Source organism: Curcuma longa, chromosome 12 (assembly GCF_044706935.1).
Source record: "Curcuma longa cultivar G26 ecotype Majalengka, Jawa Barat chromosome 12, ITB_CL_G26_1.1, whole genome shotgun sequence".
NCBI lineage: Eukaryota > Viridiplantae > Streptophyta > Magnoliopsida > Zingiberales > Zingiberaceae > Curcuma > Curcuma longa.
Window position 1 is genome coordinate 8,909,344 of NC_133872.1, and position 25,489 is coordinate 8,934,832.

Genomic DNA, 25,489 nt, shown 5'->3' on the forward strand with positions numbered 1-25,489 from the left:
ATGAGGTATTACAAAACATTCTGCCAAATTCTATGTGAAATAATTTCAATTTTTAAATTTTTTTTTTTCTATTTTTCCTGTCTATATTGATTTTATTGGTCCAATATAACTAATACTTAGATATTGACTGTTTAATTGTGATATTGATACCTCTACCTTCCAACTTAATTCTGACTTGTGAGAATATGTTTTTTTGTCTTCTTTTTTATTTGACCATTATTTCGAGACACGTCTGAATAATATATATAATCATGATGTATGCAGACCTTTGCAGAGGCAGGCACATTTTTCTGTTTTGCCGAACTACTCAGTATTTTCAGGGATAACTTCTGCAAACAACTCGACAAAAGTGTTGTTGGCATCCAGTCTAAAATTGAGAAATTATCGCAGCTTCTGAAAAGACACGATGAAGAGCTTCGGAGACATTTGGAAGTCACAACAAAAGTAACATATTTTGAAGTTTTCTAAGATTGTCGATAGTATCTATTGGGTATTGTTATTTACATGCTTTGCTTTCCACTTCTCTATTCTGCATTTGGCCAAACTTTAGTTCTGTAGTTTGGAATATGAACTGTTTTTATTCTACCAAGTTATGCAGTGACCAACAAACTGTAGAGGCTAGCATAGTAACTTGAAAATAATGATTGTTACCTGCATAGTCTAGCTGCTTTTACACTCAATAAATATGCCCCCTTCAATGTTGTTTATCCTCATCTAGTACATTTTGTCTTGCTACAAATTGAATTTGGAACTGTTTCAGTTTCTCTAAACTTAAGTATACATTATGCTTATTATTATGATAATTAATTGAAAAATATGTGGAGTAAAGACATCCAGCGGATTTTATTAAATTAAGCCTTGGATTGAGTCCCAAACAATTAACTTGGATTTTCTCCCCTACAAAGAGAAGTGTTAAATATTTGTATTGGATAATGAAAGAAACAGAGTTAACATAATCAGTTGTACCAAGACTATTGGAAGAAAAATGAATACTTTTAGGGTTGATAAGCCTTTTAGTTTTTATCTTTTCAGATGGATTACCTAGCCAAATAAGAACAATATATTTATCAGGTATTTATTTATGGAGAATCATTTGTTGGGAATTAGCATTTAGTCAAGATGGTCCTGATTATGGATGAAAAATATATTTAACAATGCAGCAACTATTATCAATCATGTAGTGAAGACGGTTAGAGTAACAATAATACAACAACTAAGCCTTTATCACTCAGTAGAGTTGGATTCTATACCCTCATCTATATTTAATGAATTTTATTCTATTTTTTTTAACTAGCTTTCTCGGTCTTCCTCTTTCTCGATTAATGTGTGTATTTATCATAATCTTATATTGTTTAATTGGAATATTTATTCGTTGCCTAAGTACATGTTCATATCATTTTAAATGTGTCCCTTGAAGTTTTCTCTCAATATATGCAACCTCGACTTTCTCTTTAATGTAGTCATTTTTTATCTTGGTCATTCTCTATGTCTGCACATCACCTTAACATCATCTCTGCGGTTTTCATCTTCTGCTCGTGTGCTCGATTCATAATCCAACATTTCTATATAATATATAAGGTCTAATTGTTTTATAAAATTACCCTTTAAAGGTACCTTACCATAATAAAGAACAACTGACATCCTCCTTCATTTCAACTATTTGACTTGTATCCTATATAAAACATTTATATCAACTTCTTTACCCTTTTGTAAAAATGTTCCTAGATACATAATGCTCAATTATAGGTAACTCGTCATCTTTTATCTAAACAACTATCTTACTACGTCTACTACTATTAAATTAAATTTCATATATTCCATCATTACTCTATTAAGCCTAAAACTTTTACTTCCAACATTTCCCTCTAAGATTTGAGATTAACATTTACTCCTTTAGGCATTTCATCGACCAAAATAATGTTATTTGCAAACAATATGCACCATGGTAACTGGTCTTGGATGTGTCTAATGAGTTCATTCATAATTAGTGTAAAAAATATAGATTTAAAGTTGATCCTTGATGTAATCCTATCTTTATAGAAAATATTTCGGTTAATTTGCTTAGAATTTTTACTCTTGTTATTACATCCTCATATATATCTTTAATTGTTTCAATATGCGATATGTTAATATTTTTTTCTAGAATTCTTCACATAATTTTCCTTGGGACCCTGTCAAAAGCTTTTCTAGGTCAATGAATATCGTGAATAAGTCTTGCTTCTTTTCTTGTTCTTTTGATCAATTGTTTGAGAAAATGTATAACTTTTATAGTCGACATTTCAAGCATGAATATAAATTATTTTTGGTCACTTGGCCTCCTTAATATTTTTTCTATCAGTTTTTTAAAGTTTCATAATATGAACCATTTTCTTAATGCCTCTATAATTCGCATAATTTTGTATATCTCTTGTATTTTTATACAGGGGACTAGATTACTTACCCTCAATTGATCAAATATTTTCTTTGTTTTCAATATTAGGTTGAATAACTTCGTAAGCTACTCAATACATTATTTTCTTAGACACTTCATAACCTTTATTGGAATATCATTCTGTCCATCACTTTTTTATTTTGCATCCCGTTTAATATTTGTTCTATTTTTTAAATTTGAATTTTTGATAAAAAATTTAAATTGTTATTCTCCTGATCTATTAAATTTCTTAAGTTGGTATCTAAATTTTCATTGAAAGGTGAATGAATGGAAATACTTCTTCCATTGTTCTTTTATTTCCTCATTCTTTATTAGTATCCTATTGGATTCATTTATAATGTATCTTTTTTTAGTAAGATCTCTTATTATTCTCTGCCTCACTTTAGCTATTTTATAGATGTTCCTTTTCCCGTTTTTTGTATCAAGCTGTCAATATAAGCTTTCATAAGCTTCATTCTTGGCTTCATTTATTGCTTTCTTAGCCTTTATATATTTTTTAAAGTTGCCTTTGTTCTTATAAGTGTATAGTAACTTGTAGGCTATTCATTTTTCATTACTTTCTTTTGCACTTTCTTACTCCACTACTAAGATTTTTTATTTGGTGATGTTTGTTCTCTTGATTTACTGAGTACGCTCTTGCTTATCGTTTTCAAATTTAATGTCATTTTATCTTATGTTGTATTCTAATCATCATGAATTTCTCCTAATACTTGTGCTTCTACCTTTCTTTAAGATATTTTGCTTTTCATCCTTTAACTTTAATCACTTGGTCCAACAAGTTATACATGCTTTGCTTCTATTAATATTATGCTTAAGATACATATTTAACACTGTTAACTTATGTTAGGTGGTTGGGGAGTTAAGATTTCATTAGGGATGACCTTGTAATTTTTGCAAATTTTTCTATTCCTCTTCCTAATCATAAAAAAGTTAATTAACGACTTAATGTTCCACTTTTGAATGTAACAGGTGTTTTTCTCTTTTCTTAAAGAATGTATTAGCTATTATAAATTTATATGCTATTGCGAAATTCAATATAGTTTTTCCTTCTTAATTTCTTATTTCAAAATCATAGCCCCTATGCACTCTATTTTTCTCCTATATACCCATTGAGATCTCCTCCTATTAAAATTATCTCAATTATTGGATTTTTTTATACTATCTCAGCTGTCTTCCTAAAACTATTTCCATTTAATCATACTTATATCCATTTAGATCTCCTCTTATTAAAATTATCTCAATTATTAGAATTTTTTTATACTATCTCAGCTGTCTTCCTAAAACTATTTCCATTTAATCATACTTGTGATGCATATATGGTTGATTATACTAATAGTTTCTTTTGCCATCACTATTTTGAGAGTTATAATCCTATCTCTCTTCCTAACTACTCTTATTACTTCGTCCTTTGACAAATTATTATAATATTGTTTATCCTTTTTTTTTTTATTTTACTCTTTCTTGTATACCATAATTCAAAATTTGAATTCTTTATCATCCTTGCCTTCTTCCCTATCTATTTTGTCTCTTGTAAATGCAAAATATTAATTCTTTCTTAATCGTCGTATCTACTACCCTATTGCTTTAGGGTGAGCATTTTGACATTTCATGTTTTAAATTTAAGATAATTAGTATTCTTATAATGTCTATCCTTATCCAACGTGTTCTTGCTTTGTAAAACAACCTAGCATTAACATAATAGTTTGATAGATCCCATAGATAACATTTGTCTGTTTTACGTTGGCTGACAACTTAATACGACCCTCATGATTTTCCAGGTTTGGGACCTGTTATAGGGAGTTGATTCACCATGGGCGGAGTTTATGGTAACACTGATAATCAAGCTTATATATATTTAATTACGACATTGTCCAACTCTTTCTGATTTGAGCCCAAAGTAATCCCAAAATGATCTCCAGTTGATACAATGCTCAATTGCCTTGCATAAAAATCAATCGAAACACTGATAAGTTCAGCCATAAGTACTCCTAATTGCACCATTTAACTCTTGAATCACCTAATCACCCATAAATAAACCTCGATCAGCTTATAACGTAACAATGTTTGTTGAAGAAAGGCATATAATGGTCTCATACTATTATTCCCTTTCCCTCCCCTCCAATTGTTCACTAAGTAAACATTACTTCTTTCTCTCCTCTCCCCTCCCTCCCCCTCCATGTTGAGTCCGTTCTCGCATAGCAAACATACAAGCCACTCTTTATGTGTTGCTGCTAGATTGATTAGCTTTGGTAGCTAGGGTTAGTCCACTGTTGTCTTTTTATGACTTAGAGCGACTACCTTTGATTTCTTTGTTGAGAGCTTTAGTGATGAAGAAACAATACAAGGATTCATGAAAATGTATTGTTTGTTTTGTAGAAAATAATAAATTTCATAGAGGAAATTGAGTATTTCCTTAAATGGCTGTGATATGAGTAAATATTGCCCCTTTCTTCGCTTCCCTTTTATTTCATTCCATGGCCTACAGGAATGACTGCAGGGATTGCCGACGAGGTTGGCTGATGGTGATGATTGGTCGTAGTTGGTTGAGATAGCTAGTGATCGTAGACATGCTGGTAGGCATAATTGATAGCCCATTGACAGACTCACATGCCATAGAGATCTAGATGGAGGTGATTGAAGGGGCTTTTGTGCGTGTGTGTGTGTGTTTTGGGGGTGGGGGTGGTCCTTTCTTACTGGTTAGAGATGACATTACATATTTAGGACATTTCTTAGCATGAAACAGCCACTGTTTTTTATGCCGGTATAAATTTCTTATTACAACTTTGGAGGACCTGTAGTTGAGGGAAATTCAACTATTATGTCATGGATATTTTAATTTTAAAGAACCAACTTATTCTTAGTTGGATGAAGTGAGTAAATCATTGAGTTAGTAGTAGACAAAGATGACCTTTTTTTCAAAAGGCCTACACACCAATGAAAGAATTGAGGGTGTACAAGGATGGTTCAGTGGGTTTGAAAAGGCCTACAAACCAATGAAAGGGTTGTACTCAAGCTAGCCACTGAAACATTGCATAAAAGATTTTCGAGTCAATGATCGATGCTTGGTCATGGAAGGAAGCATAGGAAATTTCACAAATCCCAATTAATGCAGTGAGCTTCAAAATGTGCTAGCGTACGGTATTCTGAAACGATTAACATCACTTTATATATCTAGCTTTCTTTGCATGGTAGCTGAGATTTTATAATTATTCTCTTTTACATGACAAGTTACTGATTTCAGATGAAAATCTATCTCAGGTAAATCCTCAGTTCTATGCTTTTAGATGGATTTCACTACTATTGATGCGCGAGTTCAACCTTACTGAGTGTCTCCATATCTGGGATGTTCTTCTAAGTGATCCAGAAGGCCCACAAGTAGGAGGAAATTGATTCTTCATTTCCACCTGCATGTCGACTTATTTAGTCCGACTCATGGAACATTCCTTGATTCTTTTGCAGGAAACCTTGCTGCGAATATGCTGTGCTATGTTGATAATTTTTTCGAAAACTTGAAATATCTTTCGTACTTTGTCAAAATATTTTCAAGATTTTTACAAAGACATTTAATTTTTCAAATTATTTTCAAAGAAGAAAATATTTTCCAAGGCATAATTTGTTTCAAAAATGTTTTCCAAGATTTTATGGCAATCTCTTAATTTTTAAAATATCTCTTTCTTTGAAAATCACCACATAACTTTTTAATCTTTTTTAAAAATATTTTGAAGAACCTTTCAAAATAATTTCCCTTTTTGAATATATTTTGAAACTATTCTAAACATAAACATGATTTGAAACATTTGTTGAAATTATTTCCAAAATTTTTAAAATAATTTTGAAAAATATTGTCTAAAATATACTTGTTGAAAATATTTTCTAAAAGACATTTTCAAAGTAAATTCTCTCTTTAGAAAAAATCAAAATAAATTGTAAAAACTTATATCAAATTTAATTTTAGAAACTCTCATTTTTTAAAACTTGGTCTTTCAATAAGACTTTCCCGTAATCGATTCTTTCTTAGGGCATTCTTATTCATCACAAAGAAGAAATACCTAAGTAGCTAGAGATTCAAGAGTTTATGATTGACCTAAGGATACTATAAGCTAGATGTTGATCAATAATTTTAAAAAATGTATAAATTTTAAAACAATATATATACTTACACTCAATCAAATATTAAATCCATTAAACATTAATATGTCAATCACTATTTTGAAAATAGTTTTTAAGAAAATAATCATATCAATTTTAAAGGGAATAAAAAAGAAATGAGATTATCTTAAATTATCTACTAGATATTCTCAAACAACAAGAGGGCTTGCCTAATATGACCGAAGATGGTCATGAAAAGTAAGCAAAGATTCAACACGAGAAAGTCTAGCCTTAAAAAAATATGAATCTGTCACCTCAACGACCTCCTAGAGTCGGCCCTACGAATATAGAGGGAGGTAAATTTAGGTATACATACAGAAGGCGCATGGTAGAGTGAATTTCAAATTGTGAGTTCCTGTGAGATTCCACCCCTAACTATAGCCAAAAATATCATGCGTCCACCGCACTACACCTTGGGGGTAAGGAAAGTCTAGCCTTAAGGCTTACTTGCTCGACTACCAAAGTAAATCAGAAAGCGCTCGTAGTGGCCCATCCAAATAGCCTATTTTCTCTGATCTGCTACTCACTGAAGGAAAATCACCCCTACAATATACAACAATTGAAGCAGTAATTTAAAAGACTATGAACCAAATAAAATTGATTTGTACCATTGTGTGTTTCTAATCCTTATTATTTCCATTATAATTTTAATTTATTTTAAAATTATATTTTAAAAATGATTTGCTACTCACTGCATGCATCGTCTATTAAAAATAATAATAATAATTTTAATATTTTAAAATAATTTTAAAATATATTTATTTAATATGATATAATTTTAAAATAATTGAATAGATGGTGAAATTTATAAATAATAAATAATGAAGATTAATATTTAAAAAATAATAAAAGAGATATTTATTATAAATACAATGAATTTATTAGGGTTCGGAAACTCAATATAAATGCCGTAAATGATCCGACCCACCCTGCGAATCAAACACTGCGGCGGCATTCTTTCTCTCCAGCGTCCCAACTGAGAAGATGGAAGCAGAAGGATCAGCAGAGTGGACGATGGTGAGTTTAAAACTCCATACCCTCCGGTGCGGTCTGTGCAACGGCCGTCTCGCCGTACCTGTCTACCAGGTTATTTAGTTTATAATTACTCGCCCTTCTTCCCGATCAGTTCAATCGTCGTTGTCATAACCTCCTCCTTCTTTGTGTAGTTGATAATGGATACATTCGCTGTCTGCCATAACTGCCAAAATACACTCACACCGAGCCCCTCTTTAACGCCGGGATATATCCGAAACCGCTCTCTAGAAAAGGTGATAGAGTCTTTATTCATCCCCTGTTCTCATTCCGCCCACGGATGCAACCAGTACCTTCCTTACCTCGGATCTTCCATTGCAAACCACGAGAAGGAATGCAACTATGCGCCTCGCCCTTGCTTAGTCAAGGAATGCTCGTTCCAAGCACCGAATGGAGCCATGGTACAGCACCTCACGGCTGAGCACCGCATCAAGATCTACAACATCAGCTATGAGATTCCGCTGCAAGTCTCCATCGACCCGGAGGAGCCATTGCTAGTGCTCAGAGCGAGCGACGACGGTGTCGACTTCGTGCTGTTTGAGCCTTTCGAAAACTGTTCAGACCATTGCAGCTTCTCAGTGGTGTGTTGCAGCCAATCTCGCCCTTCCAGGAAGATATTCAGTAAGCTGGAACTGGTAGCGATGTTGGACGAGGGAATGAAGATTTCGGTTAGGGCTCCCGTCGAACAATGGGACGGATTATTTTGGACAACAGCCTACCTTGTCGTTCCCCCTTACTTCTACGGTCCAGATGGAAAGATCGACCTGAAAGTTTCTATGCACGTCGAGGATTAATCCTTCTCCTGTCCTGTCCTGTTTTGCTGTGATGTCATATATTTTGCGTCTTCCTTGTCGTCCCCCTTACTTCTACGGTGGGGATGGAAAGGAAGTTTATATGCACGTCGAGGATTAATCCTTCTCCTGTCCTATCATGTTTGTTTTGATGTGATGTCCTGTATTTTGCGTTTCTTGTGATAAAAAATATGACTTTTGTGCATCAGGATTCGCGCCATCTATCTACCAGAGGAATATACGATCTCTTACTATCCTTTTTTTTAATGTAATGATTATTTAAGAATAATTCAAAACATCTTTTGCAACTTTTCACGTTGTTGTTCGAAAATAATCGTTAAGAAAGAAATTTAAATATTAAAAAAAATTGAGATTGATGTTTGTAAAATATGAATAATCTTTTATATGAATAATCTTTTATAAAATTAATTTTTAAAATATTAATATTTGTTTACAAAATATTTAGAGATATGGATATGAATAATTTTTTATAAAATTAATTTTTAAATATTAACGTTTATTTAGAAAATATTTAGAGATATAAGATTTTGTTTCGATATATACATTTTAATTATTCATGTTTTTCAAACTAAACGATTTGTTTAAGAAATATTTTAAAATATTTTTTTAATATTAAAAATGGTTTTGTATAATACGTGGAGATAATAAATTTCCACCACATCAATAATGTAATAATAAAGATAGTAACAGTACACTTTTAATACACTTAATCCAAATAATTTCTTAGTAAAAAAAAATGATGCTATTCTTCCAAAGAACAAAGCACAGAACTCACGTCAAAAGAATTAATTATCAAAGAAAATTGAGGAGAGCGTGAATTTTAAATAAATTCTTACTTTGTTTTAATAGTTTTCAGTTTGAATCTTCTATTAGTTAACTGATTAACAAATTAACTGTTTATTATTCATCAATCAATTAATCTTCAAATCTTATATGTATCATATAATTACAGAAATATAATTGATCTTTTCATCTTTTATCTCTATTTGAATTGGTCATTTGTTTCATCCCTACATTCCTCTGTGGGCAATGATTTTTATAGTGATCCATCTTTTGATACTTGAAGCATATAATGTGCTCTTTTCCTTTTCAGATTTCCAACATCAATTCCTCCTTGGTCATCAATTATGCAGATTGAGTCTTATAAATAGCACGTCTAGTTTTATAATGTCCTCTTTTCTTACACTTAAGATATATTATATAAAATTTAAAATTAAAATTAACACTTTTACTTTTTGTGTTTTCGTTAAGATTGTCCTCCTCAATCTCTTGGCAAAATTGACTCTAGTTCAGTTTGGTCTTCAAGTTGATCCTCCCTAAGTCTATCCTCTAGTCTTGAAGGTTCCTCGTGGAACTCGATTAGCTGAGTCCATAGATCGTGTGCACTTTTGTATTTTCCTGACCTACACACAATATTATTAGGCAAAATTTCTAACATTAAGTTTGACTCTGATTTAGCCGATGGTTTCTTCAATACCACCTTATTGTCGAAGTTGTCCATCAACACGAAACTCCCCATTGCCTTCCTCCAAAGGTTGAATCCCTCTATTTCGTATGGTGGAGGATCATAGATGTTTCGACCGAGCTTCTCTTCGTTCTTCATTTTATCTAGTATGTTCCTTTGATGGTTAGTACAATCAAGAGTCTGTCTATTTTTTATACCAATTATAGGTCCAAATAGAACGATAGAAGTGTAGGATCACTATGACGCTAGAGGGGGTACTTATTAACATTGTTCTTTCTTTATGCTTGCCTTTTTATTTATATAATCTCCATAACATTGACACAAGAATGCCTTGTATATAAATAATAAAAAAATTGCCTTACAAGAATATGCAAGAGAAAAGAAAACTCTTATTTACATGATTGAATGTGCTATTCACCCTCCTCCTAAATTGCCATATCATCAAAGTGATCCTAACAAGGGATTGATTGCTTCTAAAGAGAATAAAAAAAGACATGGGATTATCTTAAATTATCTACTATATAGTCTCAAACAACAAGAGGGCTTGCCTAATATGACCGAGGATGGTCATGAAAAGTGAGCAATGATTCAACACGAGAAAGTCTAGCCTTAAAAAAATGTGAATCCGTCACCTCAGCGATCTCCTAGAATTGGCCCTACAAATATAAAGGGAGGTAAATTTTGGTATACATACAGAAGGCGCATGGTAGGGGTGAATTCCAAATTGTGAGTTCCTGTGAGATTCCGCCCCTAACTGTAATCAGAAATATCATGCGTCCATTGCGTTACACCTTAGGGGCAGGAAAGTCTAGCCTTAAGGCTTACTTGCTCGACTACCAAGGTAAATCAGAAAGCGCTCGTAGTAGCCCATCCAAATAGCTCATTTTTCCTGATCTGCTACTCATTGAAGGAAAATCACCCCTACAATATACAACAACTGAGTCTTGAAGCTAAGATTTCTGAGATCCATCGGAGGACCCTAAACCCTAAGGGTGCGTTTGGTTGGGGGTCCCTTTTGGAGAAAATCATCTCTTTATTTGAAAAATCCTAATTTGAGCATCAAAGTGGTCTATGAAAACTTCCTGACGCTAGTCTAACCTCTCGTCTGAGTATATTTCAGATCTCTCTACCAACTAGAGCAAGAGTTCGCGTTCGTCGGATCACTTATTGATTGATGACTTCACCATCCACGACATCTAACCAGAACAGTCTACATCGCGATGACAATGGTGGCAAATGTAACATGCTTCTTGCTATCTCAATGGTCCAATTCTTTAACTAACAACATATATAATTACTTCAACAAAGGCATCAATCTTACAAGTACCAGTCCAGCATTTCTTGCCATCAAACACACCTGTGTGGATCACCGCGGATAGAATGAGCTGGTGGATACACTAGCAATGGAGTATGGAGATGGATGGCATTCTACATCTTTCGTCTCGTCGAGCTCCATTGTCGTCTCGTCGGTGAAAGGTGGCTTGGTTGGCGCAGGAAGTTCACTGTCAGTGCTCAACATCCGCAAAGCAGATGCTACTGATGGCCTAAGTGAAGGACTCTCTTGAGTGCATAAAAGTCCCACATGGAACACCCTCACTATTTCCTCCTTCACTGTGTCAACATCTTGATAATTGTCGAGGCGAATATTCGGATCGATCATCTGCTCAATCGTTCCCGATTGAAAATGCTTCCATGCCTACTCGATGAGCAACGAAAAGACCAAATATTTAGTGCATAAACTGAACATGGTAACACAAATGATGTTCATTCGAGCTTCATTTGTTCGCAGCTGTGCTTACTTGAGTAAGAAGACTCTCTGATGAATCGGAAAAACATTCATAAATCTTGCTCCGGTTGTTAGATTTGCCGATCACTAGCTCAATCATAAGCACTCCAAAACTGAAGACATCTGCCTTCTCTGTCAGTTGTCCGCGAGCTAAGTATTCTGGAGCCATGTAGCCTGTCAAGATGTAAATTCTTATCAAACGGGTAAATAAATCGGCGAATACAATCGCAATGAGTTGTTTTGCTCATCTGAACTTCTACTTGAAATAGAGAAGGTTACTCACAGTGTTCCTGCTACTGCAGTGCTTATATGACTCTTGTCGTCTTGGAATGTTCTTGCTAGTCCAAAATCAGCAATTTTCGGTCGAAATTTTATGTCTAGTAGGATGTTGCTTGCTTTGATATCCCTATGGATTATTTTCATCTTCGAGTTCTGATGCAGATAAGAAAGACCTTCAGCCGTGCCGGTAATGATGCCCAACCTCGTTTGCCAATTTAATTCCTTGCCCCTCTCAGGATCTGATAAAGTTATGCAGAATACAAAACCTTTACGACATAGAAAAGATTTAGTACAATAACCTTCAATATATCGAACTGATCTTATACCAAATAAGAAACCGTCGAGACTCTTGTTTGGGAGGAACTCATAAACAAGAAGGCTTTCAGGTCCCGAGCAACTGCAACCCAACAACCTAGCAAGGTTCTTATGCTCCACACTGTTAATTATGTTGACTTCATTGAAGAAATCTGCGACGCGGTGCTTATTGTTGAAGAACAGCCTCTTCACAGCAATTTCTCGTCCGTCAACCAAAGTTCCCTATCAGCAAGTTGCAAGTTCATCAAACATTAGAACCACAACCTAATGCTTTGGTCTTACATATTTGCACAATTCTGTAAGTTGCATTGGCATGAGAGGCTTGTCGATCCAAAATATGAAAAACAGAAATGGTTTCTCACCTTGTAGACTGTTCCGAAACCTCCTTGCCCGAGTTTGTTGGAATCAGAAAAGCCTCCTGTAGCTTTCTCAAGTGTCGAATACTTGAAGTTCAAACTATGATTGTATAAGCCTGGTTCGATGCTTACTGAATTATTCAAACCTGAGAATACGAATTCGTACACAACAGAGACCTTAGATGCGAAAAAGAGAAGACGAAAAGCAATAAGCATTCTATTATAGAGATTTTATGATGAGTTTACAAGACTTCTAGTTGTTCAGATGATCTGGTTGGCTTTACGATACGAAATGGAACAACAATAAGCAAGTAATTGGGTGTGCATTATATGAATATAGAAGTAGCATCATTTACCTCTCTTCTTCTTTAGTTTCCTTTGCTTCCACACCCTTACCGCAACCGTAATCCCGACGACAACAACTATGAGAGCACTACCAACGGCAACAACCATAGCTATGATGCTCCCTGCCAAATACCACACGATAGCACATAGCAATGACACATAAGACATCAAGAAACCAGCTGAACAAAAATTTCAATAGATTCAAGAACTCATGTAGCATACTTTGATGGCTTCTGCTCGCATCTGGATTAAGGAAATTTGTGTCGGAATATCTCAAGAAACAGCCTGTGTTGAGCACACGGCCTTCCGACCAAGGTAAGCATTGAACTGCTGAAGCTGATGCATTCTCTAGACAGGCCTTGCAAGTGGTCTCATTCAGTGTCCTCCAACAATTAGCCAAAACATAAGCTGAGCGATTCGAGCCCTCAGTTTCAGGAACTGAAATTTTCGCATAGCCACCATTTCCAGGAGCTTTATTTACTGCCTTCAGCAAACCTTGCTGGGCTGCCTGTTCAAAAGCTCTACCATTACTAGTTTTGTTTCCACATATTGTTCTGTCTTCGGGACCGATATACTCGGAAAAGAAGCTATAATTCTCTGCCCTCATAAAGCAACCATCGAGATAGATGCGCCCACCAGTATTGGGAAAGCACTTGGGAAGAACAGTTCGAGCCTCGGCATAACATAAAACACAGTCCAGAGAGGAGAGGTCACCATAGCATTGGCTTAGTCCATAGTTTGCATCTGGCCCTGAGCCCACAGTCGCCTTGCCAAAACCATCTGTTCGGATCTGGCTGGCAATGCTATCCATTGTAGCAAGGAAGTTCGGAACATATGCCATTGAATTGTGTTCCAATTGCCTCGAACAAGTGACTTCCACTGTTTGAGATCTTGGATCCCCTTTGGCATGCCCACAGAGGAGAAGGAGGAGCGATAGATGGACAATTGACACAATTCCACCCATTGAATAGGTTGTAAGCTTCAGCATACAATGTTTTATCCAGCTCCTACAGATCACACAAGTAAAACCATAACTTCAGTGTACAAAGTCCATCAATGGAGTGCATGTTTCAGATCATAATCTGATTCGGAAGGGAAGAACTTGCATGAGTATCTCAGTTTCAATTCAAACATGAACAAAATGGAACCTTTCTCTAAAGAAATGTGTTGAAAAAGGACAAATGTATAGAATCTTTCAACAAGACAGTGCTCTTTTCAATCTCTCAAATGAAACCTCTTCTATATATATATATATGCCATGGTTGGTTCCTTACTTCGACAGGGTGGAAACATCTAAATTTCACCACCATTTTAGAGATTTTTTCAAAACCATTGTCGATACTAAGGATACAAATAGTAAGGAAATAAGACTATTTTCCAAGAAGACATCGTTGTTCTCTTTATTTTTTTAAATTTTTTTCAACAAGTTCTTGCTAAGAAACATGTTCTAACAAACATGGCATATTAAGGATACAAAATCCATCAATGGAGTGCATGTTTCAGGTCATAATCTGATTCGAAAGGGAAGAACTTGCATGAGTATCTCAGTTCCAATTCAAACGTGAACGATTCACACTCCATGTTCTAAGAAGGATTTCCCATGAAAAAGGGAGAGAAGAGAGTCAGTGCTCTTTTCAATCTCCAAAATGGAATCTCTTCCGAACATATATATCTAAATTTCATCATCCTTTTAAAGATTTTTCTAGAACCATTATTGATATTAAGGATACAAATAGTAAGGAAATAAGCCTATTTTCCAAGAAAACATCATTTGATTTGTCTTCTCTTTATTTTTTTTTAAAAAAAAAAAATTCAACAAAGTTCTTGCCACAAACATGTTCTAACAAACATGGCATATTAGGATACAAAATCCAAAATCCATCAATGGAGTTCATGTTTCAGATTAATCTGAAAAAAGGCATGAGTATCTTAGTCAATAGAATCGTATAGAAAGATAGTGCTCTTTTCAATCTAAATCTCTTCCAACACACACACACACACATACATATGGTTCCTCACTTCAACAGAGTGAAAATATCTAAATTTCATCCCCTTTTAGAGATTTTTCTAGAATCATTATCGATACTAAGGATACAAATAGTAAGGAAATAAGACTATTTTCCAAGAAAACATCATTTGATTTTCTTCTCTTTATTTATTTTTAAAAAATCAACAAAGTTCTTGCCACAAACATGGCATATTAAGGATACAAAATCCATCAATGGAGTGCATGTTTCAGATCTTAATTTGATTCAGAAGGGAAGAACTTGCATGAGTATCTCAGTTTCAATTCAAATATGGAAAAAAAATGAAATCTTTCTCTAAAGAAATGCGTTGAAAAAGACAGATGTATAGAATCTTTCAAGATAGTACTCTTTTCATATATATATATATATATAGGACACATATCAATGCTAAGGATACAAATAGTAAGGAAATAGGACTATTTTCCAAGAAGACAGACTTACTTGTGCAATGTTCTTGCTCCTGGCAGACCTTCAAGATCTTCAAAGTGAGAGATCAAGAACTCCTGAAAGCTAGCAAAACCAGAATTTCTCGATGCATCTGAAGCAAAGAAAAACCTAAGGATTGTCTAAATGTCTAGAGAAAAAAAAAACACAGACGAATCAGAAGGAAATAAGAGAATCGAGAAGCTCAGTAGTGAAGGCTTCGATTGCTGGAAGGAGGAAAGGGAAAGATCGCACACCTAACTCGATCATCAGCATTAATGGCTTCTTAAAGAAGTCGGTATTTTTTTTTTGTTTTTATTTTTAGTTTTTGTCTCGTTAGTCAAAGTCTTCCATTGGGCCACCATTGGTCAACTAGCGTGGGGAAGAAATTCAACGACTTTGCGTATCTAGCAAGGTCATTGACTTTAAGTCGAAGATGTAGCCCTCGAGATACAGTGTAAGTGATAGGGTAGGAGTTGAAATGATTTATCTCAAATGGTAAATATGAAGATATGTGTTATTTGAGATTTCAAATTCGAGTCTTTTTAGCAACATATCTTTATTAATTGAGGTGTTATTTCAATTCAAGTTTTTAGAGGATTTTTTGATATGAGATTGTGACGATGAAATCGTTCACTATAAAAAATTTATCTAATATAGTTTCATTAACTACAATTTTTTGATTTACCTCTTATGATCGTGAGATTGATCATATTGGAATCGCTAAGATGATGAATTTTATCTTTTATAGAAAAGAAAAGTGATAGAGTATGAGGAGAGAGTAGGAGTACAAATAACAATATTTAGGATTAATTTTTAATAAAGATATTTATTGACAGTAAATGTCATATCATTTTGTACTCATTTTATATTTAAAAAAATTATTTTTATAATAGAATTTTTATAAAATTAAATTAATCATGAATTAATCTATTCAAAAAATTAAATATTTAAATTATATAATAATTAATAAAACTAGATGTAAATGAATCAAATAATAATTTTAAAAAATTAAATATTTTTTTTAAGCTTTTTTGATTTGTTTATATGTTATGAACTTTCTATTTCTATTTGAATTTATTTGATTGTTTTAAAATTTGAAAATTTGTTAATGAATTTAATATTATAAAATTATTTATTCATTTTTAGAAAATTTTATTTATTTATAATTTTAATTAAAAATTTATTAATGAATAATTGATAGATTTATTCGTGAATATTAAATGCACAGTGATACATAATTGATGCAAAAGGAACTGAACTTTAAGGAATCATAACTTTTAATTTGCGTATTATAACGAGGTGCAATCAGTTGCTTATTAAAATTCTTTCAGAGACTTCTATTCAATATAGATTAAAACATGTACCAACTCAATTTTGGGTCTATCAGACATCATTTGGAGGTTCTAAATATTTTTTTATTTTTGATAATTTTATTTTTAAAGTTTAAGAGTATTTTTGTCTTTTATAAATTAGAATTTTATTTTGGATCTATTTAAATACATATTTAGTTATTTTTGGATGGTTTTTAATTATTGAATAAATTTTTCTTTTTTTAATAAAAATTAGAGACAGTGGAGGTTTTTCTTCGTTTTCAATTTCTCATATTTGTTTCTTTTACAATTCCCTCTAAACTTCTCTCTGATTCGTCGCTCTACAATGATCACTAAGGTAAATTTAGAAGCACAAATGACATCGCTCTGTAGTCAATGCTTCAAGGTTATCTTTTCACTAGAGAAAATTAATCTACAATGTGTCGTAATTGATTGACTCATAAATATCTGATTAACTATTAAAATACCTTATCTTTGCATAGCACCCGAGGATGGTGTGTTTCTTGATACTAAATAAAGAGGTGTGTCTTTTATCCTTTTTTTTTGGGGGTTTATCCCACACTAGCCTTTTGTTTAAAAATATTTTTTGAATTCCAAGAATCCTATTTAAATACTTTGTATCATTTGAAAATTCTTCTAGAGTAATTTTGATCTCTTGAAGTTGAGATTTCAAATTGTTATTTGGTTCTTAAGCTTTTCAACTTGAGACGAATCTTAGTTTTTATCTTAAATGGTTAAGGAAATCAGTTAGGTGAAATTTGACTACTTTAGCAATAATTCTAAAGAAATGGCTAATAAATTCTAGCAATTCATCATAGGAGGGCTTACCTTATTTGCCCTTTGTTTTTGGTGAAACATCCTTGTCGCTTGTATGTGTTTCTTTATGTTTTTTCATTGGTAATGTGATGGAAGGACATTAGTAATAATTTTTTATTTGGATAGAATCACGGGATCTATATATATATTAAATTGAAACTCATTTAGATATCTATATTTATTACCGATGCAACCCTAACGGTTGAGTATTATGCTCAAAAAATATCATTTAAAGTCTTTTCGAAAGCTTCGAATTGTAGAATCACGATGGGATCGATAGAGAGGGTGAATATCAATTCTCTCTTTTACTCGATTTCGTTGTACTTTCTACAGAGTTAGTCACAGTGGAAATATATAATTAACTTAAAGAACAAAAATAAGCGAACACATCGTATTTACTTGATTCTCAACCTCTCAGGGTTAGTACTCCAAGGCCTGTGTACGTGAGACGCCCATACACTAGTGTTCTCCTTTTCAGAGGCAGAGAAACATTTCTTACAAGTTATAATTACAAGCACAAACGATAAAGAATATAAGAACAATGCTTATAATAAACTACAAACAAACTCTTGTGTTGATCAATCCAGAAGCCATGAGCGTCTCACACTCCTCCAGACGCTTTCTCAGTCGTACGAATAGAGTCTTTTTTTCTAGCATAGAGTCATAGTATTGAGCAGTACAAAGTTGTTGTTCTGGGCTCTGTTCCCAAGGTTTCTTTTATATGACTTTTCCGGTCTACCAATCTTGGACAAACTTGATCCCTACGAACGAGTTCATCGCAATCTGCAATCTCATCTTTATCAAGTTTATCTGTCTACCAATCCTTGCCACATCATCGATCCGAGTCCGGACTGAAACTTAGTCAACCGAACCCAACCGATCTACCGATCCTTGGGATCGATTGACCGAATCGGCTTGGATCTAATTAGACCCAAGTCAAATCCAATTCACTCCAAGCATGATATGGCTGTGTTCGATTTGCGTTTGTCTGCTTTCTCAGTCTTGCTTTCAATTTCAAGTTTTTACAAGATAAGCATACAAGTACAAACAAACAACCTAATTTAATCATATAAGTCTACATGACATGTTGTAGTCTTGCCTTCTTTAGTGAAGTCTAAGCCCTCATTCTTCTTTTCCTTCTTTTTTATGAGTTTATAGTATTTTCTTAATGTCTGTCGACTATACTCATCATTAGTTGAATTTTTAGAAAAACTAGACGAACTTACCTCAATTAGGGACAAACTTAACTCATCTAGAGTGTTTTTCCTTTCTTTGGTGACTAATTAAGCTTTTCTCTTCATCTACCAAAGCAATGACTGAACCAAGATTTATAAATTTTTTTCAATAAAAAACAACAAAGATTAACTCCATACTGTAATAATTATAATAATCTTCCATCAAAATCATAATAAATCGAACCCTGGGCTGAAGCACAAATACGTTTGTACTTGACTCTGCCCTTGTATGAAAGTAATTTCTTTCTTTGTTTCCTTCTAATCAACATACTTAGCTTCATGTAGCTGATCTATGATAATAAATTTATGTTCAGGTGAAGTCTCGACAAGATCTTAGACATGGAGTAGGCATTAACCATATAGGCGCGCTCTTGGAAAACCATTCGAGGAAGGCATTCAAGTCTTAGTCTCGATCGATAATTGATTCATCATTGTTATTAATTCATTGATGATCTCTTTTTATCGACCATGCATTTATATCATCATATCCCCCGGGACAATGGTGCAGTGACATAATGCCTTTTCAGTTTCTTAGACATCTAAGAATTGAATCACAACTTCAACAAATTAATGAATAAATTTCTTTTAATAAGTGATTGACCTAAAAATATTAGGTTGATGGGCGTCCGTTGTGAATATTTTTTAATTTATCTTAATGGCTGATGCGACTTCTTACATTTGATTGTACCTCGATGTCCTCTTAATAAATTTCACTTTATGAGCTTAGATTCAAACGTGCCTTTATGCAAATCTAATAATACTCAGATGAACTGTAGCATGCCTGTCTCTTTCCTTTATGCTATGTTTGGAATCATTGATTTGATGATTCTTTATAGGTTGATCCTTAATCTTAACCGTCCAAGACGATTATGATTCACAATTTGAAATTATTGATGCACAGTTCAATTCACGATTCAAAATTATTAATATTTTAAAATTATAAATTTATAAATATATATAAATATAAAAGGACTTGCATTCATTAAGTTGACTACGTATCTCTGAATTTATTATCGATAAATTTAATATCATGATCCTCATTCGGATTGACTATTTCTTTATCATTCCAAAATCAAGATGATAAACCTCCTTCCATTATTACTAAAAATTTGAAATATAAAACGATTAAGATTTCAAAATTGAAAGATAATAATAGAGAAGATAGAGTGATTTATAGAGTTTAAAGAATAATGAACATTAAATTTTATTATTGATCAAATAATCTCAACCTTTAAAAATAAAAAAAAACCCTTTCTCTCATATCAAATTTTTTTTTAATCCTTCCCTCTAACATAAACAAACTACATAGTTGAAAGAAATTATTTAAGATATTAGACTCTCATTTAACTTAGGTTCAAGTTTAAAAAAAAAAAACTATGTATAAAAGTGAATCAACACCCAAGAACTGAGGCATTATAAATTACACCCCATGACAAAGAATATCAGTGACCTACAAAAGTAAACTAAACTTCACACCGGAGCTTGGGGGCTGGCCACCAGCTCTAGCGAAGCTAACCAATCCAGAAGAGCAGTGTTCACGAGTTCAGGCACCTCGTCGTGAGGGCAATGCCCCGCCTTTAAATTCACAATGGTTGTGTTTGGGTAGAAATCCTTGATTCGCACAGCTTTTGCAGGTCCAACCCAAGGATCCAAGTCCCCCCAAATCAACAGCAGCGGGCAAGACAGTTCGCTAAGAACGCTGTCCAGTGTGTACTTGCTTTGGTTCGACATAAATCTTGTCATCAACCTGAAGGAATTAATGCCAGATTGTTCTCAGTGAAAGTTTTATTCTTCAGTAAAAGATGGAATCCGCCACTCCAGCGGCTCCACACGGACAGTCCCACGACCATCTGTAAGGAGGTAAATCGAAAAATTGCAATTGACCACTACGGGAAGTACATTGTCTCAACTTCGTTGAGATTCAAACCTTGTCCACTTCAGCAAGTCTGTCCCAGGGGCAACAGTTTTATTCTTAAGACTACACAAGTGATGCATTTCCAGTTTGCCATTGAACTAAATAACTTGGATACCTGTAATAAACTTCTCCTGCATTTGGGTCCCCGGCCGGCCTGGTGATTGATTCCACCAGATAATTGTCCACATTGGAAGTGTTTATGTAAACCTGCGTTGACGGTAGAAGAAAGAACAATCACTGCCAGGTCAATCTATCAAGAACATGAGCCAGAAAGCAAGCAACAAGTCATTGTAAATGCTTTACACTTTTCAGGACTTTTTCGACGCGAGCAGGTTGCTTTGCTTGCCAAAACAAAAAACCCAGGAATATTCTTTGCAGGACTTCCTTCGCCGGATTGACCAGGAACTTCTGTAAGGCTGTTTCACTTCCATTTTCCTTGGACTGTTTATTGTTTGCATTCGAAAACTGACCAGCAGAATTGAGCAAGACAATTCCACGAACAAGCTGAGCTGATTCAGCAGCTGTTATTAAAGCGGCAAACCCTCCCAAACTGCAACACGATATAGTCAATAAGCAGTGACTTTAGCAATTATGAATAAGAACTAGGAGGTTGATAGCATTTAAAAAGCAACTAACTTTAGTGTTGTTAAGGACCTAACTGTACATACCATATGGTACTGATGATCGACTTAACTGTAATTATGTATTGACAAATAATAAAGTTAGATAAAGAGGAACCTAGGATATCTAATCCTGATGACTTTACACATTATAACATGATATCAGAGCCTCTCGTTGTATGATACCCAATACCTATTTTGTTATGGGGACTGAACATTGAACACCTGCTGACGTCCTAATTCCTGCTGTGCACTGCTTCCTCTCAAGATTCAACCTTGTGCCACAAGCACTGCTCCTGCTTTGAACCAATCTAGTAGTCGTCCAAGATCATTCCACAACCAATTTCAGATGATGGTAGAGGCAACAGGCTTTCAATCTCCTTAGATCCTCTATAATTTGGCCTGAAGCCTACATCTTGGCAGCTGATGGGCTCAGCTTCCTCTCTTTCAAATTCAAGCCTGATACCAGCCTCAAGGATTATTTTTCTTTCCATCTGCCAAAGCACGGACGATGATAACTAGGTGCACAGAGGAGTATTGTTATGCCATCATCATCTTCCTCTATGAAGGATTCAAATGCGGATTACTCCTCTCAAGGCTCAAATAGTTGTTTGGCCAATTTCTATTTCATATCCTCGTCAGCGATCTTCATCGCTTACTTGCTGCTCATAATAAAAAACTTGAGCAACTCCAGACTGATCATACAGCTGCGATGAACGAGGAACCTGCTCCTTCAAGGACTGATATTGTTTTGTACAAGAGAATTGTTAAGGTCAATGCTAATAAGAGGAAAAGGGCTCTGAAGGAAATATTATACACATTGGTTGCCCAAAAGTTTGTCGAAGCTGAGTTCCCTGAATCCTTATAATATCTCAATTAGACCCTTCCTGCAGGGTTAATCAGTAGCTATCCAGGATGAGAAACTTGAAAAGCTACATTCTTCCTCCACCAACCATGGCTGCTCAGTTGTCAACTAGTGAGTCACAGCTGTAGATGAATCATGGATGTCAACAATGCTGTGAAGGTCACTTTGGTAAACAGAATAAGATCCAATGCACCCCACTGTAAAAATATTGGCATATACAAGATGTCTACTACTCCCTCGCTATCCACCAGGACATCCTCTATACACCGCCAATGTTGTATAGTCAACTATCTTCTTTGACTCTAACTCCACTACAATTCCTATAGAGTATACCAGTCTTCTTCAGTGATGTCTCTTCTCAATCAAATGTTGTTTTATCTCATGAAGGTACTTCTACTGCGTTTATGATACATACCACTAAGCATTCTACTCAAGTCATTGCTTGGGAACCTTTGAACACGTCTGATAATATCCACTTATTCTCTACTCACTTAGTTCACCACCCAATTTCATATCTCCCAATGGTTCTTTCACATTGACAAAAGACATTGGACAAGTTTTTATTGCTTTATCCTTTTTTCTATTTTTGTTTATGAATTCCTTTGGAATTTGTTATCATCTGTCAATAAACTTACCAAATCTTTAAAATGCTCAATGGCATTTATTGGTAGATTGATTTCTATTTAAAATTCACAGACAAGGACAGAGATTAGATTAGTGTTGGGCATAAGTCTCAAGGTTTGTATCAACTATCTATACCACCTCCATCTGCTCTTGTAGCCGATCCCTTTAAATTTCCTTAATATATCCACAATAGCTTAGGTTTTCTGAATCTTTCTAATCTTTAGAAATTAGAAGATTAGTTTTATCCCATCTTAAGAGTTGCATCTTCCTAATCTTCAGAACATGGTGACTAGTTTATCCTACAGTTCTAAGTACTCGTGCATAAATATCATATATCACTAGGAACTTATAGTTCTACATTGAATAATAAACATAAATAAAGATACTACCTAGTGCCTTACCCTAATAACTTTTTTATTGCAAAATGCAGTCAAAACTTAAACAAAATATAAATCCTTTAGTATTCTTAATTGCATTACCTATTTCCAACTAAGATTGCAGGTTCTTTCACAATTTCTTTTAAGAAATCAGACACTTGGTCCCTCCAAATTGTTGCATCGTAGTCAATGATAGCCTTCTCACTCCATCCAAAGCCTAGCAAATCCAGGGCATAAAATTTTTTTGCTAACTCTGGTATATTATATCTGCAATTGTTGGAATCAATAACTAACAGCAATGGTAAAAATGGTGGATTTAACATTCAAGAAACCAGCAATGCACCTTGATTCTCTGACTGAGTGCAAATAGTATGGTGGATTTAAATACAGAAACGTTCTGACTGTTGAATTAGATTAGAAGTTGAAAGAAATTATTCAAACATTAATGACAAGCCACTTTACTATGGTTTGTCGCTAAACAAGCTTTCTGTAGCATATGACATTTAAGATTTGTGGAATAACAAAAAAGAAAGCATAATTTTTCATTTCAATATGCAACTCGTTCATTAATGTTAAATCTGATTATTACAATTATAAATTTTCATTAAGTGTGCAATGAGAAATTTGAATGTTAATGTCATATAGCTGCATTATATATAGAAACAAGATTTCGTAGCACTAATAATAGTATGTAGCATTGCTAATAGCTTGAAAACAATTACCTCCAATGAAAGGCAGAAGCACCAAATCCATGAATGAGGATGACAGGTTGCCCCATTCCTTGTTCTACATAATGGATCTTGCATCCCTTCCATGTCCAAAAGTTATAGCCCTCTGCTCTAAATGGTAATCTGTCTATTCCTGGAATACAAAAACGAACATTGATTAGATGGCCAAAACAGCCTATGTTCTAATTTGAACTTTTCAATGTGTCTGATATAAGATGAAGGATGAACTACATAGACATGATATATAATGTCTAAAATATAATGAAATCCTAAGTAATATACCAGAAGATTTGTGATGACAACAAAACTCCATATGTTAAAGAAAAGTACAATTTATAAGATTTCAGTGCATACATATTTCAGGTGACGGGAATCATGAGACTCTTCATGTTTTCTATATTGGTTTTTGATATGGTGCTTTGATTTCCTTGGGACTTCTTAGAATTAGTGATGGTGTCTTGGATATACACATCTAACAGAAATGGAGGCACTGATGGCTTCTTGGATGGTGTAATCACATTAAATGATTTAACCTTTTGTGTGGCTCTGACATGGCTATATCAATGGATGCCGCAGAGCACCTTGAATTATTAGGTAGTGAACATTGTAGTGAACATTGTGAAGGGGTTATAGAATAAGAACCTTGGAGGCATGAGTACAAAGTTTAGAATGTGATCTTGTACTCTTGGTTGTACACCTCGTGACCAGTGAAGCCATTGTATTACCCCATGGATGTAGCTCTCATCTTGAGAGTAAATAATGTATTGTGTCTCTTTCTTTGTGTGCTTTTGTTATTACTTTCTTCCCTAACCCTATCTTCTACATGAAAAATGGTATCAGAACCAAGATTTTTAGATTCTCCAACATGGCTTCCAAGATATCTAATGCCAAGTTCAAGGTGGAAAAGTTTGATTAAGAAGAATTTTAGCCTTTTGGAAAATCAACATGAATGACCTACTTGCTCAACAAGTCTTGTACAAAATTTTAAAAGGAAGAGAAGCAGACCCCATTTTATCAAATAACTTGGAAGAATCTAGATCTCCGTGCTGTAAGTAGCATTCAACTTTGCCTTGCTGATTAAGTTCTTTATAATGTCGCTAAGGAGAAGTCTGTTGCTTAACTTTGGACAAACTAAATGGTCTTTACACTACAAAATCTCTTAGCAACCGGCTCTATTTAAAGAGAAAATTGTACACCTTGGAGATGAAGGAAGCTACTTCTGTTTATTAGCATTGAATAACTATAAAAAACTATTAAGCTAGCTTCTCGATATTAATGTCAAAACTGAAGATGGAGACAAAGCATTGTTGTGATCGAGATCTTTGCCTCCCTCTTATAATTACCGCACTAACCTATGGCAAAGAGACCATAGATTTGGATGTTGTCTCTTCAGCTTTGTTGTCAGAAGAACAAAATAGGAAATCACAATATGGGAAGAGTCAAGCTAACGGTTTATTTGTGAGAGGGCGCAAAATTAAGCGAGAACCTGACAATCGAGGTTGATCCAGATCGATTTTTAGAATTGTAAAGAATGCCAAGTGCTACTACTACAAGA

General features: G+C 34.1%; 2 protein-coding genes and 1 pseudogene across 2 annotated transcripts; 1 reads left to right on the top strand and 2 right to left on the bottom strand.

Moving 5' to 3' along the window:
- Window positions 1–7,564: 7,564 nt before the first annotated feature.
- On the top strand, window positions 7,565–8,406 carry LOC141842854 (E3 ubiquitin-protein ligase SINA-like 10). Its single transcript, XM_074730844.1, has 2 exons — window positions 7,565–7,666; window positions 7,747–8,406. The coding sequence occupies exons 1-2, from the start codon at window positions 7,565–7,567 to the stop codon at window positions 8,404–8,406; spliced, it is 762 nt and encodes a 253-aa protein (XP_074586945.1).
- Window positions 8,407–11,126: 2,720 nt separating this feature from the next.
- Window positions 11,127–15,624, bottom strand: LOC141842623 (cysteine-rich receptor-like protein kinase 2). Its single transcript, XM_074730672.1, has 8 exons — window positions 15,439–15,624; window positions 13,193–13,977; window positions 12,982–13,092; window positions 12,632–12,771; window positions 12,281–12,491; window positions 11,959–12,193; window positions 11,689–11,851; window positions 11,127–11,585 (listed from the first exon to the last, which is right to left on the bottom strand). Exons 2-8 carry the CDS (start codon window positions 13,956–13,958, stop codon window positions 11,256–11,258), a joined length of 1,956 nt encoding a protein of 651 aa, XP_074586773.1. The 5' UTR covers window positions 13,959–13,977; window positions 15,439–15,624; the 3' UTR covers window positions 11,127–11,255.
- Window positions 15,625–20,164: 4,540 nt separating this feature from the next.
- The window catches only part of LOC141843150 (pheophytinase, chloroplastic-like), a 9,810-nt pseudogene continuing 4,485 nt past the window's right edge, over window positions 20,165–25,489 (bottom strand).

What these genes read in the sequence shown, in the direction of transcription:
- LOC141842854 (XM_074730844.1), top strand. Translation starts at nt 7,565, where the DNA reads ATGGAAGCAGAAGGATCAGCAGAGTGGACGATGGTGAGTTTAAAACTC. An exon ending in TCGCCGTACCTGTCTACCAG is followed by an intron (nt 7,667 to 7,746) that starts GTTATTTAGTTT and finishes TTCTTTGTGTAG; the next exon opens with TTGATAATGGATACATTCGC.
- LOC141842623 (XM_074730672.1), bottom strand. Translation starts at nt 13,958, where the DNA reads ATGCTGAAGCTTACAACCTATTCAATGGGTGGAATTGTGTCAATTGTC. An exon ending in GAAACTAAAGAAGAAGAGAG is followed by an intron (nt 12,772 to 12,981) that starts GTAAATGATGCT and finishes TCGTATTCTCAG; the next exon opens with GTTTGAATAATTCAGTAAGC. An exon ending in CAGAGAGTCTTCTTACTCAA is followed by an intron (nt 11,586 to 11,688) that starts GTAAGCACAGCT and finishes CTCATCGAGTAG; the next exon opens with GCATGGAAGCATTTTCAATC.